Here is a 17,932-nt window from a genome sequence, read left to right as displayed (position 1 = left end):
CCTCCCTCTTTCTTCCTCCCTACATTCTCTTTCATCCTTTCATCTTTCCTTCCTTCTCTTTCCTTCTTCCTTCCCTTCCTTCTTTCTGTCCTTCCATCCTTCCCTTCCATCCTTTCCTCTTTCCCTTCTTTTTGTCTTTCCTTCCTTCTCTTTCCTTCCTCCTTACATCCCTCCATTCCCTCCCTCTTTTTCCTTCCATCTTTCCCTTTCATCCTTCCTTCCTTCCCTTTTGTCTTTCCTTCCTTCTCTTTTCCTTTTATCCTTCCCTCCCTTCCTTCCATCCTTCCTGTCATTCCTTCCTTCCTTTATCTTTCCTTCCCTTCCTTCCAAACTCCCCTCCTTCCCTCCCTTTAGTCTTTCCTTCCTTCCCTCCTTCCCTTCTAACCTTCCTTCCTTCACTCTTGTCTTTCCTTCCATCATTCTCTTCATCCATTTCTTTTTCCATCCTTCGTTCTCTTTTTCCTTTTATCCTTCCTTCCCTTCCTTCCATCCTTCCCTTTTGTCTTTCCTTCTTCCTTCCATCCTTCTCTTCCCTCCTTCCCTTCTAACCTTTCATCTTTCCTCTTGTCTTTCCTTCCTTCTCTCTCTCCTTTATCCTTACCTTTACCTCCTTCCTTCCATCGTTCTTTTCATCTATTTCTTTCTTCCATCCTTCATTCTATTTTTCCTTTTATCCTTCCATCCTTGTCTTTACTCCTTCTCTCCCACTCTCCCTCTTTCTCTTTCCACCCTTCCCTTCCTCCCTCCCTTCCTCCCTTCCTTCCTTCCAGTCCTCTTAGCAGGGCCTGCTAGCATGTGCCCCCCAAGTTACAAATTTTGCCCGTGACTGCCCTGGAATGTGTGGTGAGATGGAGAAGGAGTTCTCCCAGGCGATACTAGAAAAGTGGAAGCCCAACAGACTGTCCTTCCTGGAGAGTTAAATGATATACACATATAGTTGTGGTTGGACTTCGGGTCCCAGCGTCCCCGGACCGCTGGGAGTCTTAACCCCACACTAACTCCCAATAGACAAACAGGGATCCTTTCCTGTTGACAGCACAAGGCTCCTTGAAGGAGTGCCACTGCCAGGTGACCACTGACCCCTGGGGTAGGTAGAGCAAGGCCATCTCCTGAGGTGACCCCAAGGCTGTTTCCCGGCCAGCCTCGGAGGTCAAGAGCAAGGCGCTTGGGGAGATGGGGGCCTCCAGCGTCACCCCCCCCCCCCCCGCCCCTTGGATTCCTGGAACCCAGTCTCCTTGGTCTGCACACAAATAATCTCTGCTTATCTCTTGACGTCCTGCTGAAGGCCACTCGGGACACTCCGCCACGGCCACCCCGCCCCCTTCCCAACCAAGCCATGGGCCCAGCCGCAGGAAACAAGGGGCTTGCTTGCAACCTTCTCTGGCAGCGCTTGGAAATAGGACTCGCAAGGTTGGCTAGTGGCCGCACTGCGCTTTCCTTCACCCCACAAGTAGCTTCTCCTTTGCCGTGATTGCTCTCCCTCTTTCAGCTGAACAGGTGTTTTGGGGTACCCCTGCCCATGAGGAAATACTACAACTCCCATCAGGTCTGCCAAGCTGAGGCGGGGATGATGGGAGTTGCAGTCTAAGTGGACCCAGGCACCCAAATACATCTGGCTGTTTCATGCTTCTTAAATTCGGGAGGAAATTCCAAACGTTTTGTTGTCAAAGGCTTTCATGTCCAAAATCACTGAGTTTCTGTGAGTTTTTTCAGACTGTATGGCCATGTTCCTGTAGTATTCTCTCCTGACATTTCGCCTGCATCTGTGGCAAGCACTCTCAGCGGTCTGTTGGAAATGAGTCAAGTGGAATGTCCAGGGTGGGAGAAAGAACACAAGTGAATCTAATACGCAGTGTTTGGAATTGGGTCACTTTGAGTTTTTTCGGGCTGTATAGCCATGTTCCAGTGGCATTCTCTCCTGACATTTCGCCTGCATCTGTGGCAAGCACTCTCAGCGGTCTGTTGGAAATGAGTCAAGTGGAATGTCCAGGGTGGGAGAAAGAACACAAGTGAATCTAATACGCAGTGTTTGGAATTGGGTCACTTTGAGTTTTTTCGGGCTGTATAGCCATGTTCCAGTAGCATTCTCTCCTGACATTTCACCTGCATCTGTGGTAAGCATATATCCTGGAATATATCTAGCCTTGTAGCTGCAAAGTCAATCAGTGGGGGTAGTTGTATATAGGTAGCCTGGCTGTTGTTGCCCGGAGGAATTCTTTGTTTGGGAAGTGTTAACTGGCACTTCATAGTTTGGCCAGTGCTCTAGATGTTATGGGACTACAAATCCCATCATACACCATTTGAAAGGCCAATCTCCATTTCCTCACAAGTGAATCTAATACGCAATGTTTAGAATTGGGTCGCTGTGAGTTTTTCGGGCTGTATAGCCATGTTCCAGTAGCATTCCCGCCTGACATTTCACCTGCATCTGTGGCCGCCATATATTCTGGAATATATCTAGCCTTGTAGCTGCAAAGTCAATCAGTGAGGGGAGTTATATAGAGGTAGCCTGGCTGTTGTTGCCTGGAGGAAGGCTTGGTTTGGGAAGTGTTAACTGGCACTTGATTGTTTGCTGTCTGGAATTCCCCTGTATCCAAGTGGCGTTCTTTATTGACACAATGCTACTCAATGCTAATCATTGCAACATTCACACTTGCTTCAAACAGAGAAGGGTTCTTTCTCCTACCCTGGACATTATTCCACAGATACAGATAGATAGACAGACAGACAGACAGAGATAGACAGACATACACACACTCCACTGAGGATGCTTGCCACAGATGCAGGCAAAAGGTCAGGAGAGAATGCTACCGGAACATGTCCATACAGCCTGAAAAACTCACAGCAACCTAATACCAAACGTTGCATATTAGATTCACTTGTGAGGAAATGGGGACTGGCCTTACAAATGGTGTGTGATGGGATTTGTAGTCCTATAACATCTAGCGCACTGGCCAGGTTAGGACAAGGTGGGCACTGACCAAGCAAGGTTCCTTTCACATTCTTGGCTTCTCTCTTCTTCTCCTCTTGCACACACCAGCTAGTACTATCTGTTTGCTAGATAGGCTTGCATAGGTTGCACTACACATCCCGGACATGTTATTGGCACAGCACGAGAGCCGTTTTCTGCTGATAACAGGAGAAGGGGGATTTCTCCGTCCGTCTAAAATCTGTGGATGCCCAATGGTGTAACAAGACAGTGTCCCTTAGATACAATGGCAAAGCCACTGCTGTGAGTACATGTGGATACGGAATCCGTGGATACGGAGGGCTGAATGCACACAAGGCTGAAACTATTTGTGGAGGACTGGGTTCCACATCTTGGACAAAAGCCCAGAACGGGTTCACCTTCCCATTGGGATTAGAGTTACCAACCTTCATTGAGCTTGTCTCAAAAGGTTCACGTTAACATCTTCGAAGTCCACGTCACCAACACAATATGGCCAAATTCAGTTTGCATACAAGAATTCGAAAATATATTTTCATGCCTAGATCCAGGGAAGTCCTGCTCCTCATGCTCTATTTCGCCTTGGTTAGACCACTTTACCTGGAATATTGTGTCCAATTCTGGGCACCACAATTCAAGAGAGAGATTGACTCTAAGCTGGAATGTGTCCAGAGGAAGAGGGCGGCTAAAATGATCAAGGGTCTGGAGAACAAGCCCCATGAGGAGCAGCTTAAGGAGCTGGGCATGTTTAACCTGAAGAAGAGAAGGCTGAGAGAAGACATGATGAGGGCCATGTATACATATGTGAGAAGAAGACACAGGGAGGAGGGGGCAGATCAGGGGTCTGGAGAACAATCCCTATGAGGAGCGGCTTAAGGAACTGGGCATGTTTTGCCTGAAGAAGAGAAGGATGAGAGGAGATATGATGACGGCCATGTATAAATATGTGAGAGGAAGTCCTAGGGAGGAGGAGGGAGCAAGCTTCCTTTCTGCTTCCTTGGAGACTAGGACGTGAAACAACGGCCTCAAACGACAAGAGAGGAGATTCCACCTGAACATGAGGAAGAACTTCCTGACTGTGAGAGCCGTTCAGCAGTGGAACTCTCTGCTTGCCCCGGAGGGAGTGTGGTGGAGGCTCCTTCTTTGGAAGCTTTGAAACAGAGGCTGGATGGCCATCTGTCAGGGGTGATTTGCATGCAATATTCCTGCTTCTTGGCAGAAGGGGGTTGGACTGGATGGCCAATGAGGTCTCTTCCAACTCTAGGGTTCTCTTTTCCTGTCTGTCTCTCCCAAAGCTGAACCCCAGAGTGTCTCCTCCTTTGCCGAAATGCTTGCCTTTCCCGGGAGAGCGGGAGGAGGCACATGACACGGTTTGGAACAAGAAGGCAAGGTCGGTCACCAGCCGTATCTGAGAACCAAAACAGATATATGAGAGAGAGAGAGAGAGAGAGAGAGTGGCGTGTTGAGCCGCGCCAAGGCTGATCTCGGGGAGCCGGGGAGGGCGCGCTTGCAAATCTGCTTGGCCTCAAAGCCCAGGGCCGTCAGCCAAGGCTTGGCTCCAGGACAGGAGAGATAAGGCAGAGCAACGGAGGTGGGTCAAGGGGTTCGGGGAAGCTCCTGAGATCCACCTCGGAAACTCACATTTCTCCTCATTTGGGAAATTTGGCTTCCACATGAAAACAGAGTGTCTTATCAGAACAGGTGGGGAGGATTTCCTACCCTTGAGATTGACACGTCGGCAGCTGGCCGGCCCTCCGTATCTGCAGATTCCACACCTCAGATTCCATCATCCGTGGCTTCCAAGGAGTAGAAAGAGCAAACCTTGATTTCTGCCATTTTTATGTCTCACTCAATCAAGGAATAACATAAATAGTCATTTTAAAATAATCCAGAACATTGCTATTGAAAAACAAGCTCCATGGTTGTTCTATGTTTTTCAGGCTGTATGGCCGTGTTCTAGAAGCATTCTCTCCTGACGTTTTGCCTGCATCTATTTATTTATTTAGTTAGTTATCGTGTAAGGGGCAACCAGACCATTGTATTACATTTCTAACAGAACAAAACAAACAAACAGAAAAAACCCCACAAAGTTTGCAAGCTTGGTATTCTATTAAATGTCCTTTGCCCAGTCTCTGTCCCCGTGGAGTGCCTCTGGTGTTGCCGCAAGGAGCTCCTCCCTGGTGCATCATGTGACAGGGCTCAGAGTGCATTGCAGCAGGAGGTCAGTGGTTGTCCCCTCTCCACACTCGCATGTCGTGGACTCCACTGTGTGGCCCCATTTCTTGAGGTTGGCTCTGCATCTCGTGGGGCCAGAGTGCAGTCTGTTCAGAAGTCGCCCCGTCTTCCTCTGTGTGCCCAGGGGGGAGTCTCTCATTTGGTCTCAGCCATTGGTTGAGGTTCTGGGTTTGAGCCTACCACTTTTGGACTCTCACTTGCTGAGGTGTTCCAGCGAGTGTCTCTGTAGATCTTAGAAAACTATTTCTTGATTTAAGTCATTGACGTGCTGGCTGATACCCAAACAGGGGATGAGCTGGAGATGTCTCTGCCTTGGTCCTTTCACTATTGGCTGCTCCGTCCTGGCGGATGTCAGGTGGTGCAATACCGGCTAAGCAGTGTAATTTCTCCAGTGGTGTAGGGCGCAGGCACCCCGTGATAATGCGGCATGTCTCATTAAGAGCCACATCCACTGTTTGAGCGTGGTGAGATGTGTTCCACACTGGGCATGCGTACTCAGCAGCAGAGTAGCACAGCACAAGGGCAGATGCCTTCACTGTGTCTGGTTGTGATCCCCAGGTTGTGCCAGTCAGCTTTCGTATGATATTGTTTGTAGCGCCCACTTTTTGCTTGATGTTCAGGCAGTGCTTCTTGTAGGTCAGAGCACGGTCCAGAGTCACTCCCAGGTATTTGGGTGCGCTGCAATGCTCCAGTGGGATTCCTTCCCAGGTGATCATCTTCAGAGCTCGGGATGCTTCTCTGTTCTTGATATGAAAGGCACATGTCTGTGTTTTAGATGGATTAGGGATCAGCTGGTTTCCCCTGTAATAGGCAGTAAGAGCACCTAGAGCTTCGGAGAGCTTCTGTTCTACCATCTCAACGCTCCCTGCTTCAGCGGTGATGGCACGATCATCAGCATAGATGAAGCTCTCTGTCCCTTCTGGCAGTGGCTGGTCATTTGTATAGATGTTGAACATGGATGGAGCAAGCACGCTCCCCTGAGGCAGGCCGTCCTTCTGTTTCCTCCATCTGCTTCTCTGGCCCTGAAACTCAACAAAGAAGCTCCTGTTTTGTAGCAGGTTTCCTGTGAGGCGGGTGAGGGGGTCGTCCTTTGTGATACTATACATTTTTCTCAGGAGGAGGCGGTGGAGGTTCACAGTCTCATAGGCAGCGGACAGGTCTCTGAAGACGGCTCCTGTGATCTGCTGCCTTTCAAAGCCATCTTCTATGTGCTGAGTCAGGTTCAGCACTTGCGATGTGCAGCTTTTGCCTTCTGTAAGAAGCAACCAGAATCCTGCATCTATGGCAGAGGTGAAGAGGTCTGACCTCACAACCTCTCCTGACGCTTTGCCTGCATCTATCGCAGGCATCCACAGAAGTCTGATCTCACAACCTCCGAGGATGCTTGCCATAGATGCAGGCAAAATGTCAGGAGAAAATGCTTCTGGAAGAAGGCATACAGCCTGAAAAATCTACAACAACCCAGTGATTCCAGCCATGAAAGCCTTTGACAATAACAAGCTCTAAGCCACTTGGCACTCGCAATGTGTTCTTTCCAAATCCTCTGCTTCATTAATGTATTCATCTGGGCGCTGTTTCAAGAGCAAACCATGGCCGTGCCCAATCGGGGGTCTGTCTACACTCTCAAGTTAATGCCGTTTGACATCGCTTAAATCTGCCATGGAGTTGTAGTTTGGTGTGGTGCCAGCACTCTTTGTCAGAGAAAACTTGTCAAGCAAAAATGTAAACCATAGAATCCAGATAAATTATAACCTATTATGGCAAAAGTAAGTAAACCAATCAACGATTGTAAACAATGGAATGGAGACGGGATCACAAGGCTGAAGGCTCCTCCACGGTCTGCCAGTCTGCCAGCTCCAGCTCCCCATGCAAAGCGGGCATGAGAGGAGCCTCCCTCTCACAAGGATGGGAAAACATCAAAAGATCCGGGCAACGTCCCCTGGGCAACGTCCTTGCAGACGGCTCATTCTCTCACACCAGAAGCAACTTGCAGTTTCTCAAGTCGCTCCTGACATGAAAAAACATCCAATAAATAAAATAGAGAAGCTCCCAATAGGATCCGTAGGGAACAGAAAACCCCTCTTGTACCGAAACATGGTAATGGCAACAACACACCATAACTTATTCAAACCCGACAGAGCAGTAGCACAAGGGGAGGAGATAAAAGGTAAGTGCGGACGTGGAAATTGGCTACTATGGGGAGGGTTGTCTAAAAAGCAAACAGAATGAAAGAATTAGGAAACCCCAGAAACAAATCTTGGCAAAATAATAAAATGGAAAGTTGAGAAGGAGGAAGGAATTATGGGATCCACATAGAAAAAGCAATCCAACACAACACTGCTGTTGTGTTAGAAGGGACAGGGCCTTCTCAGTGGTGGCCCCTCGCCTGTGGAATCCGCTCCCCAGGGAAATTAGGTCATCAGCATCCCTCCTCTCCTTCAGAAGGAAGCTGAAAACAGGCCTTTGGGTAATCTGGCAGACTGACGAGGTAATGACGACCAGAAACTGGAAAGGACTATGGTCATGCTGAATGGACTTACGGATGTTAGAACTCGGTGAACGATGGCCACTAGATTGGCTTTCAGTTGTTATTGTATTAATTGAATGTTTTAATTATTGTGGTTATTGCTGTTATGTAATATATCTGTTGGATTGTTGGCATCAAACTGTGCCAGTTGTAAGCCGCCCTGAGTCCCCCCTTAAATAAAATCATAACATAATCCTAATGTTTAACGGGCCTTTCCTGAATCCCTCCTTATTATCCGACATGTCCGCTTATCCGACATGTTCTGCCGGCCCGGTTATGTTGGATAAGCGAGACTCTGTGTGTGTGTAAATCCTGCGGAGTGAATGGATCTGTTGTGGTGGGCAAGAGTTGGACCCACGGGTGGCCTTTCTTCTCCTCTTTGCTCCCTCGGACACAACAGGAGCCGGACAACTACCGCCTGGCCTTGCAGAAGATGGCCGACGACATCATCTCCCTCCGCCGCCACATCGCCGACCTGGAGAACGAGAACAGCGCCCTGCGGCGCAACCTCACCGTGCACGAGGACGTGGGCCGGGCCCTCTTCCAGGACATCGACCTGGACGCCATGACCAAGGCCGAAATCGTGGACCGGATCTGTAAGCCAGCGCCGCCCCTCCTTTCGACCACACCATGACAAGGAGGAAACACGAGGACGGGGATGAGCCACGGTCTCTTCATGGAAGGACCGGCCGTCCTGCTTCCGATGGGGTGGGGGCCTTGGGAGGAACTCCACAGCATCTCCTCACTTCCTGATCTGAAGCCCTAGGTAGTGACAGACGTCCCTCCACATTTGCAGGTCTCACTTCCATGAATTTAATTATTCGTGGAATTAATTGGAATATTTTCTCTAGGACAGTGGCTCTCCACCTTCCTAATGCCGTGACCCCTTAATGCAGGTCCTCCTGCTGTGGAGACCCCCAACAAGAACACTATTTCCGTTGCTACTTCAGTTGTACTTTTGCTCCTGTTATGAATTGTTGTGTAAATGTCTGATAGGCAGGATGTATCTTCATTAACTGGACCAAATTTGGCACAAATACCCAATACACACGAATTGGAATACTGATGGGGTTGGATGAGGGGAATTGATTTTGTCATTTGGAAGTTGTAGTTGCTGGGATTTATAGTTCACCTACAATTAAAGAGCATTCTGAACTTCAGCAATGATGGAATTGAACCAAACTTGACACACAGAACTCCCAGGGACAACAGAAAATACTGGAAGTGTCTGGTGGGCATTGACCTTGAGTTTTGGAGTTGTAGTTCACCTACATCCAGAGAGCACTGTGGACTCAAACAAGGATAGATCTGGACGAAACTTGGTACACATACTCAATATACCCAAATGTGAACACTGGTGGAGTTTGGGGGAAATAGAGATTGACATTTGGTAGTTGTAGTTACTGGGATGTATAGTTCACCTACAATCGAAGAGCATTCTGAACTCCACCAATGATAGAGTTGGGCCAAATTTTCCACACAGAACCTCCATGAGCAACAGAAAATTTTGTGTTTCCTGATGTTCTTTGGCAACCCCTCAGACACCTCCTCGCACATACACACACACACACACCCCAACCCCCGGGTTGAAAAATGCTGTCCTAGATAATTACAATCTTCCATCCAAATCTGCAGTTTGGCTTCCATGAATGTAAGTATTCATGGATTTAAATGAAATGTTTTCTCTAGGAGTTTCTAAATCCTCCACACTGAAGGACCTAGAGATTTGAAGTTGGGTCTTCTCTATGGTCACCTTTTCAGGCCACCATATTAGACTGCCACCTTCACCCTCCGTTCCTTTGTCTGTGGTTGAGGCCAGACTGAGCTTCAACAGATAGGTTTGTCCCGCTTATAGAACTCCATGCCAAACTGAGGTGAGGAACATCTGCCTCTCTGGATACTGTTGGACTCCAGCGCCCATCAGCCCCAACCAGCATGGACACAGTTTATGGGGTGCATAGTCCAACAACATCTGGAAAACCTCAATTCAATGAGATTTCAGGTCGTAAGGACTTCTCATGAACCTCCTTCCCTTACTACAATTTGGTGGAGCGACTGCTGCCGTCAGACTAGGTAAGAGTGGATTAGATGGCAGAATGTGGACCATGGTTTCCTCACTTCAGCGTTTCTCAACCTGGGGGTCGGGACCAAACACATATTTCAGATGGTCCCAGGTTTTGAACAGGGGCAAAAAAATCCCGGGACTGCAGAAAAGGTCCATATAGAAGAGGTCCACAGTGCTCTCTGGAGGTAGGTGAACTACATCTCTTCTAAATCACTGTCAATTCCTCCCAAATCCCTGTAGTATTTTCTGTTGATCATGGGGGTTCTGTGTGGGAAGTTTGGCCCAATTCTATCATTGGTGGGATTCAAGGGGCACTTTTATTGTTGTTGTTGTTCATTCGTTCAGTCGTCTCCGACTCTTCGTGACCTCATGGACCAGCCCACGCCAGAGCTCCCTGTCGGTCGTCACCACCCCCAGCTCCTTCAAGGTCAGTCCAGTCACTTCAAGGATGCCATCCATCCATCTTGCCCTTGGTCGGCCCCTCTTCCTTTTGCCTTCCACTTTCCCCAGCATAATTGTCTACTTTTGTTGTAGGTGAACTATAAATCCCAGAAACTACAACACCCAAATGTCAAGGCCTCTTTTTCCCAAACTCCACTAGTGTTCACATGTAAGCATATTGAGTATCAGTACCAAGGTTGGTCCAGATCCATCATTGTTTGAGTCCACAGTGCTCTCTGGATGTAGGTGAACTACAACTCCAAAACTCAACGTCAATGCCCACCAAATCCTTCCAGTATTTTCTGTTGGTCATGGGAGTTCTGTGTGCCAAAGGTGATTGAGAGGATGGAGCGGATGTTGGTGGAAGTCAGAATGCTCTTTGATTGTAGGTGAACTATAAATCCCAGCAACTACAACTCCCAAATGTCAAGGCCTCTTTTTCCCAAACTCCACTAGTGCTCACGTGTGAGCATACTGAGTATCTGTACCAAGGTTGGTCCAGATCCATCATTGTTTGAGTCCACAGTGCTCTCTGGATGTAGGTGAACTACAACTCCAAAACTCAAGGTCAATGCCCACAAAAACTTCCAGTATTTTCTGTTGGTCATGGGAGTTCTGTGTGCCAAAGGTGATTGAGAGGATGGAGCGGATGTTGGTGGAAGTCAGAATGCTCTTTGATTGTAGGTGAACTATAAATCCCAGCAACTACAACTCCCAAATGTCAAGGCCTCTTTTTCCCAAACTCCACTAGTGCTCACGTGTGAGCATATTGAGTATCTGTACCAAGGTTGGTCCAGATCCATCAATGTTTGAGTCCACAGTGCTCTCTGGATGTAGGTGAACTACAACTCCAAAACTCAAGGTCAATGCCCACCAAAACCTTCCGGTATTTTCTGTTGGTCACAGGAGTTCTGTGTGCCAAGGTTGGTTCAGTTACCTCATTTGTGGAGGTCAGAATGCTCTTTGATTGTAGGTTAACTATAAATCCCAGCAACTAACAACTCCCAAGTAACAAAATCAATTATCCCCCCCCCCCCCAACGCCACCAGTATTCAAATTTGGGCATATCGCGTATTTGTATCAAATACATCCTGCATACCAGATATTTACAAGATTATTCATAACAGTAGCAAAATTACAGTTGTGAAAATAATGTTGTGGTTGTGGTTGGGGGTCATCACAACATGAGGAACTGTATGAAGGGGTCATGGCATTAGGAAGGTTGAGAACCGCTGCCCTACTTGGTGAGAAGTGATGCCCATGAGCCAAGGAGCACTCTGAGGACAAAGTGTTCACGTTCAGGTAAAGAACAGGTGGGATTCCACCTGAATTATCCCTTCTCCTCCTCCTTTTAGTGTCCCTCAAACAAAAGCTGTCTTCTGGAGCTCGGGAGATGGCCAGGATGAAGGACCGGGTGCAAAAGTTACAGAACGAGCTCATTCGGGTGAGTCCTTCCTTACGATTGCTCTTCCGTGGCTGGGATGAAGTTCCTCTGGTCCACCTCTCGCTGAGTTGTGTTCCTCCTCTCCCCCCCCCCCCTCAGAAAAACGACCGGGAAAAGGACCTCATGATGCTCCAGCGGGCCCACCAGCAGCAGCAGATGGTGCTGAGGAAATGCCAGGCCAAGATGGCCAAGATGCAGGCGCTGGAGGGAGCCGTGCGGCAGCAGGAGAAGGTGAGCCAAGGCGAGAGTAGGACAGCCGTGGGGTTGCTGCCTCGCCTGGCTTCGGGGTAGGGACACTCTCGCTCTGGGGCACGTTTGGGGGACTTGGGGGTCCCTCTCCCTTCTCGCCTGATCTCACTCGCTTCTTCGACCCAAGGTGATTGAGAGGATGGAGCGGATGTTGGAAGGGAGGATGAAGGACCGGCTCAAAGGCACAGTCCACATGTCAGACTTGACCCAAGGAGCAGGTAACGGGTTTGCGACCCACGCCCTTACTATAGTGGAAACATACTTCCGACATTTCGGAGTCGAGGTTGAAAACATCCTTTTTGTAGACTAACTCTTTCTCCCAGATTGCTACGGCCAGCGGTCAATCCAAACTTTAAGTCCAAAAAGGTTGGATTCATGGAGAGGCAGGGGCGGCTCGTCCATTACGCGAAGTAAGCGGTCGCAGAACACTTTTTTTTTTGCCAGGGGTGCAGAGGCGCCTCTGTAAATGCCCCTCGAGCGCCACTTGAGGAGTGCCCCCCCCCCTCAGCTCACAACAGCCCTGGCAATCCGGGGGGAGCCTCGGCTTTCTCGCCTCGCTGACGGGCAACCCTCTTCCCAAAGGGGCCGGGCCCTTGAGCCTCGCCTCACCCCTCTCGTTCCTGCTCCACCCGGCCACCGGGTGCGTGAGAAGAGCTGGCGCTCAATCGTTCTCCGCGTTCGATCCCTTCCCCATGACCATCCCCCTTTCCCGATCCTCAGGCACTCCACTCACCTCCTCTCCTCTCCCCAATCCGTGGGTGGGCCAAGGGGCGGAGCCGCTGAGCCTGGCCCGCTTCGGGTCCGGAGGCGTGCCTGAAGACCCCAGCGTGCGCACCAAAAGAGAGAGAGAGAGAGCCCCTCCGGCTGGAGGTATCTCCCACCTCCGCTCCCTCCTTTGTTTTTGCGCCTACCTTCAGGAAAGGTGGGCATCTCCACCTACCAAAAAGTCGCCTCTTCTCTTGACTTTCTCTTCAGCCATTGAGACCAAGAGAGCGAGAGAGAGAGAGAGAGAGAGAGAGAGCCCCTCTGGCTGGAGGTATCTCCCACCTCCGCTCCCTCCTTTGTTTTTGCGCCAGGAAAGGTGGGCATCTCCACCTCTCTCTCTCTTGGTCCCTTCAACAATACATTAATTCCATTGGTTACAACACCCAAATGGGCCAAATGTGGACATTAATCCATTGGTTACAGCACCGAATGGGCCAAATGTGGACAATTCATTATTTGTATTATTGATTTATTCCCTGCTTTCCTTCCAATTCAGGACCCTAAATGGTTTACAGTAGAAGTTAGAGCACGGGTCCTCAAACTAAGGCCCGGGGGCCAAATACGGCCCTCCAAGGTCATTTACCCGGCCCTCACTCAGGGTCAACTTAAGTCTGAAACTACTTGAAAGCACACAACAACAACAACAACAACAACAACAATCCTATCTCATCAGCCAAAAGTAGGACCACACTTCCACACTTCCAATTGAAATACTAATATGTTTATATTTGTCAAAATTGTTCTTCATGTTGTATTGTTTCTAAGTGTTTTTTGGACTACAAATAAGATATGTGCAGTGTGCATAGGAATTCATTCATGGTTTTTTCAAATTATAATCTGGCCCATGCTGCAGATACAACAACAACAACAACAACAACAACAACAACAACAACAACAACAAAATAATAATAATAATAATAATAATAATAATAATAATAATAATAATAATCTGGCCCTCCAACAGTTTGAGGATCCCTGAGTTATAGCAAACGACAGTAAATGTTGGGAGGTTTGGGAACTGCATGCAACTGAAGAACCCGCTTCCTTCCTTCCTTCCTTCCTTCCTTCCTTCCCTCTATCCTTCCCTCTGTCCTTCCTTCCTTCTGTCCTTCCTTCCTTTTGTCCTTCCTTCCTTTTGTCCTTCCTTCCTTTTGTCCTTCCTTCCTTCCCTCCCTCCCTCCCTCCCTCCCTCCCTCCCTCCCTCCCTCCCTCCCTCCCTCCCTCCCTCCCTCCTTCCTTCCTTCCTTCCTTCCTTCCTTCCTTCCTTCCTTCCTTCCTGTGTCTGGCCATGCTTCCCCCTCCTTGGCCTGACCGCCTTCCGTCTTGTGCGCACTAGGTGTGGGCGATGCCTGGTCCAAGGACCTCTACTCCACCTTGCTGATGGAGAACACAAGGCTCCGTGATGAACTTGGCAAGTCCTCCTTCAACTCGCCCATCATCCTGCAGCAGCAAGCCTTGCCGGTAAGATCTTCTGCCTCAACAAGCCCTTCCGTGTGCGCGTCCTTGAGCAGAGCGTTGGCTAGATGGCCAGCTGAAATGTACTGAAAGAATCATAGAATCCTAGAATCCTAGAGTGGGAAGAGACCTCCTGGGCCATCCTCCAGTCCAACCCCATTCTGCCAAGAAGCAGGAATATTGCATTCAAAGCACCCCTGACAGATGGCCATCCAGCCTCTGTTTCAAAGCCTCCAAATAAGGAGCCTCCACACACTTCCACTGTCAGCCCCAACTTCTGCTAACCTAGCTGTTAAAAAACATGCAAATGTGAGTAGACACTGCTCCAGAGGGAAGGGAAGGGCGTTCCATGCAGTCATGCCAGTGGCCACATGACCTTGGAGGTGTCTACAGACAATGCCAGCTCTTCGGCTTAGAAATGGAGATGAGCATCAGAGTCCCAGAATCGGACACGACTGGACTTAATGTCAGGGGACAACCTTTACCTTAAAATCATCATCATCATCATCATCATCATCATCCTTCCCTCCTGGCTTTCCCATGCAACACAAGGCACAGGCATATCAGGGCAGTGCCCGGAAAGTCTATTTTGTGGCACCTCCAACTTCTGAAGAGTGTCACAAATTATCTCCATTCCTTTTAGTCTTTTACTAGTGAGATATTCCATCAAGTTCTGTTTCCGGCCTGTCTCGCGGCGCTTTGCAATCTCTGTGCCTTTCCTTTCTGTAGGATGTATTTTCTGCCAGCTCGGAAAAGCTCTCCCTGATTTCAAAACTGGAAAAGGCCGAGGCACGCATCCAAGCTTTGGAGTTCCAGGTAATGCCCTGCTTACTTTCCTTGTTAGAGACCATAAATTGGGTCTTCTTAGGTCCTCCTCATCACAGGAGCACGTAAGGAAGGAGACAGCCCCCCCACCCACCCACCCACCCAAAAGATCAAAAAACCAGGTTTATTTTAGTTTCTTCATGAAGAAGACGGACAGCCTGGCAACATACGCAGATGCTCCCCTTCAAGTGACTGCCGCCCCCTCCTCTCTTTCTGCTGACTTTTATACTCAAGTAATAGGTCATGGAAAGTACTCTCTTTCCAGCCCCTCTCCCTTGACCTTCTTGTACCTGCAGACTCTGCGCTTAACCACAACCTTTGAACTTAACCACAACACAACTTCCTATATGAGTTTGAACTTTGTATGACTTCTACATGTCACATCTTGTTTCTTAAAAACATTTTCTTCCGTGTTACTCCTTTTCTACAGAGAAAGGGTATATTTCTCTCTTGCTGTTAATTTCATTCAAAGCCCCTTGCTTAGCATTTGCAAATTTCACTCAAAGACCCTTTCATCCTCATCGTTCCTTTCCTGCACCTCTACTAACAGTGGTTCATCCCAACACAAGGCATACCTCAGGGTCACCTGGAAGACCTAGGAAAGTCCTAGAGATGATATATTTTGCCAGCCGTGGCTAGGTGAGGCTGCAGGTCGGAGATCTTACTGTTGTAGCCTTGGTAAGATGTTCCCAAACTTTGATCCTCTGCCTGCCTTGGACTTCAACTCCCAAAAGCCCCATCCAGCTTGGCCAGCAGCCAGAAATGTTGGGAGCTGAAGTCCAAAACATGTAGCAGTGTTGGGGAAATGCTGTCCTGGGATAAGCCAGCTGAATGTGTCTTCTCTGTGTCACAGTTGGAGGGATCTGCCCGAAAGTGGGGACGGGAGAAGCAAGACTACAGCAATCGGCTTCTAGAACAAGATCTGGGGTTTGTCCGCTCTCCAGCCTCTCTGATACTCCAGGATTACTTGCTGGTGAGTAAGAGGCCTGCTATGAACAATACTATAAGCAAGAGCCTTGACCTGAGTAAGGTATGGAGACACCACGGTATCCTCCTGGGACACCTCGCAGGAATGGGCCTTGCAGGGACTGTTTTGCGGTGGCCCCGGCCTTTCCTCGAGGGTTGCTCTCAGGTGGTGTTGCAAGGAGACTCCTGCTCAACCCCACGGCCATTGTATTATGGGGTCCCGCAGGGCTCAGCACTGTCCCCCATGTTGTTTAACATCTACATCAGTGGTTCTCAACCTGGCTAATGCCGTGACCCCTTAATGCAGTTCCCTATGTTGTGGTGACCCCCAACCATAATATTGTTTTCACTGCTACTTCATACCTGTTGACTTGTTTAGAACTGATGGACTGCCCTTGGATAATGACTATTTGTTGCCTGTTTTTATATTGTTTATACAATTTTATACTGTTTGTTGTTATTATTACATTGCTGTTATTGTAGATTTATGTTTAGAGCATTCTCGGATGGAGGGCGATTAATAAGTAATTAAACATGATGATGATGATGATGATGATGATGATGATGATGATGATGATTTGATGTGGGCACCATGGGGCGCCGCTTTGTGAGCCGTCCCGAGTCCCTCTGTGGAAATTGAGATAGGACGGGATACAAAAGCCCTAAATAAATAAATATTCTGGGCACCTTGGAGGCATCTTCTAGATTATAGTCCAAAGCTAAATCTGGACTCCTTCTAGCATACTTCAGCTGGTGTGCTTCCGCTCATTGTTGCATGTGTTCCTACGCCAACAGGACGAGAAGGAAGGGAGACGAGGTGAAGATGAGAAGGTTCGCAAGTCCTAGACAGGGATGGACAAGTAGTGCGGTGCTTGGCTGGATCCAAGGACAGGTTGGTCTATAGCTTCCTTGGTTGAACTTCTTGGCCAATGGGATTTGGGTCTCCATAATTTCCATCCGCTGTGCCCAGACATTATATTTCAACCTCATGGGGCAACATGGTCACCAACTGCAAGATGGAGACCAGAGAGGAGGGCCAAGCCATTGTGTTGGTTCTAATGCAATCCCATCCCCAGATTGCATTAGATTGAAGAAAAAATAGCCATTTGGTTGTCAAAGGCTTTCATGACCGGAATCATTGGGTTGGTCTGTATGGCCATGTTCCAGAATACGTTGTGTTGGAAGTCTGGTCCTCCAAGGTCTCTGGAGGGACTAATGCAATCCCTAATTTCTGCCAACGGTTCACCTTTGTTCCAAGTCGGAATGGGAGGAAAACCAAGGATGGGAGGTCACGGGGATGTTAGACACCCTACTAATACCTGTTTCCCCCTCTTTTCCAGAAGACTCGTTCAAATCCCCCAACGCATCTCAAGAAGCACCAGAGCCTCCACCCACTCCCATAGCTCTGCAGGACCAGCGGCATATTTGACACACTATGTCAGGACATATTGCAAAATATATGGACACACACACACTCCTTCCAAGGTTATTATATGCCTCTTCCCCAAGAGGAAACAGAATGCCTGCCTCCGTATTAAAGTCTTAACCCTTGTTTCTCTCCATTTGAAGAGTTAATAGATTCCAGATTTACTTGGAAAGAAGGAGGCCAGAGTTGGGGAGGCGTTGGGAAGGGAGAGTATCTTGGAGAACCATTTGGGAGTGGAAGCAGTAGGCCTTGACACTTCCCTCCAAACAGGTTTAGTGCCTTCAAAGTTTGGACTGAAGTCCGAAGTAGATTTGCTAGTATCTCCAGTGATTTGGAAGCCACCACTGAGTAGAATAGACCGGTATGTCTAAACTGTCACCATCTAGGAATTTGGGATTTCAGCTCTCAGACTTCCAAGGAAGCTGAGGCTTCTGGGGAAAGAAGTCCAAAACACCTGGAGAAGATCACCAACATCCACATTTGCTGCATTCTGTTGTAAATGAAACCTATGGCACTTCCGATGTTGTCTACACTAGTTCAACTAAACGTCAACACTACTAGGCAGTCCAGCAACCAAAGCCGTCACT

At 48.6% G+C, this 17,932-nt stretch overlaps 1 protein-coding gene across 1 annotated transcript in view; it reads left to right on the top strand.

The window, feature by feature from the left end:
- The window catches only part of CCDC33 (coiled-coil domain containing 33), a 183,742-nt gene extending 166,023 nt beyond the window's left edge, over nucleotides 1-17,719 (top strand). Inside the window, exons 17-25 of the mRNA XM_067471185.1 lie at nucleotides 8,110-8,305; nucleotides 11,571-11,659; nucleotides 11,759-11,890; nucleotides 12,036-12,126; nucleotides 14,010-14,134; nucleotides 14,858-14,944; nucleotides 15,807-15,926; nucleotides 16,715-16,811; nucleotides 17,260-17,719. Coding sequence (XP_067327286.1) covers nucleotides 8,110-8,305; nucleotides 11,571-11,659; nucleotides 11,759-11,890; nucleotides 12,036-12,126; nucleotides 14,010-14,134; nucleotides 14,858-14,944; nucleotides 15,807-15,926; nucleotides 16,715-16,765 — 891 coding nt within the window. The 3' untranslated portion in view covers nucleotides 16,766-16,811; nucleotides 17,260-17,719. The remainder of the gene's footprint in view (nucleotides 1-8,109; nucleotides 8,306-11,570; nucleotides 11,660-11,758; nucleotides 11,891-12,035; nucleotides 12,127-14,009; nucleotides 14,135-14,857; nucleotides 14,945-15,806; nucleotides 15,927-16,714; nucleotides 16,812-17,259) is intronic.
- Nucleotides 17,720-17,932: the final 213 nt, after the last annotated feature.

Source organism: Anolis sagrei, chromosome 9 (assembly GCF_037176765.1).
Source record: "Anolis sagrei isolate rAnoSag1 chromosome 9, rAnoSag1.mat, whole genome shotgun sequence".
Classification (NCBI taxonomy): domain Eukaryota; kingdom Metazoa; phylum Chordata; class Lepidosauria; order Squamata; family Dactyloidae; genus Anolis; species Anolis sagrei.
Note: the sequence above shows the minus strand (reverse complement) of the source record. Positions and strands in the feature narration are given on the sequence as shown.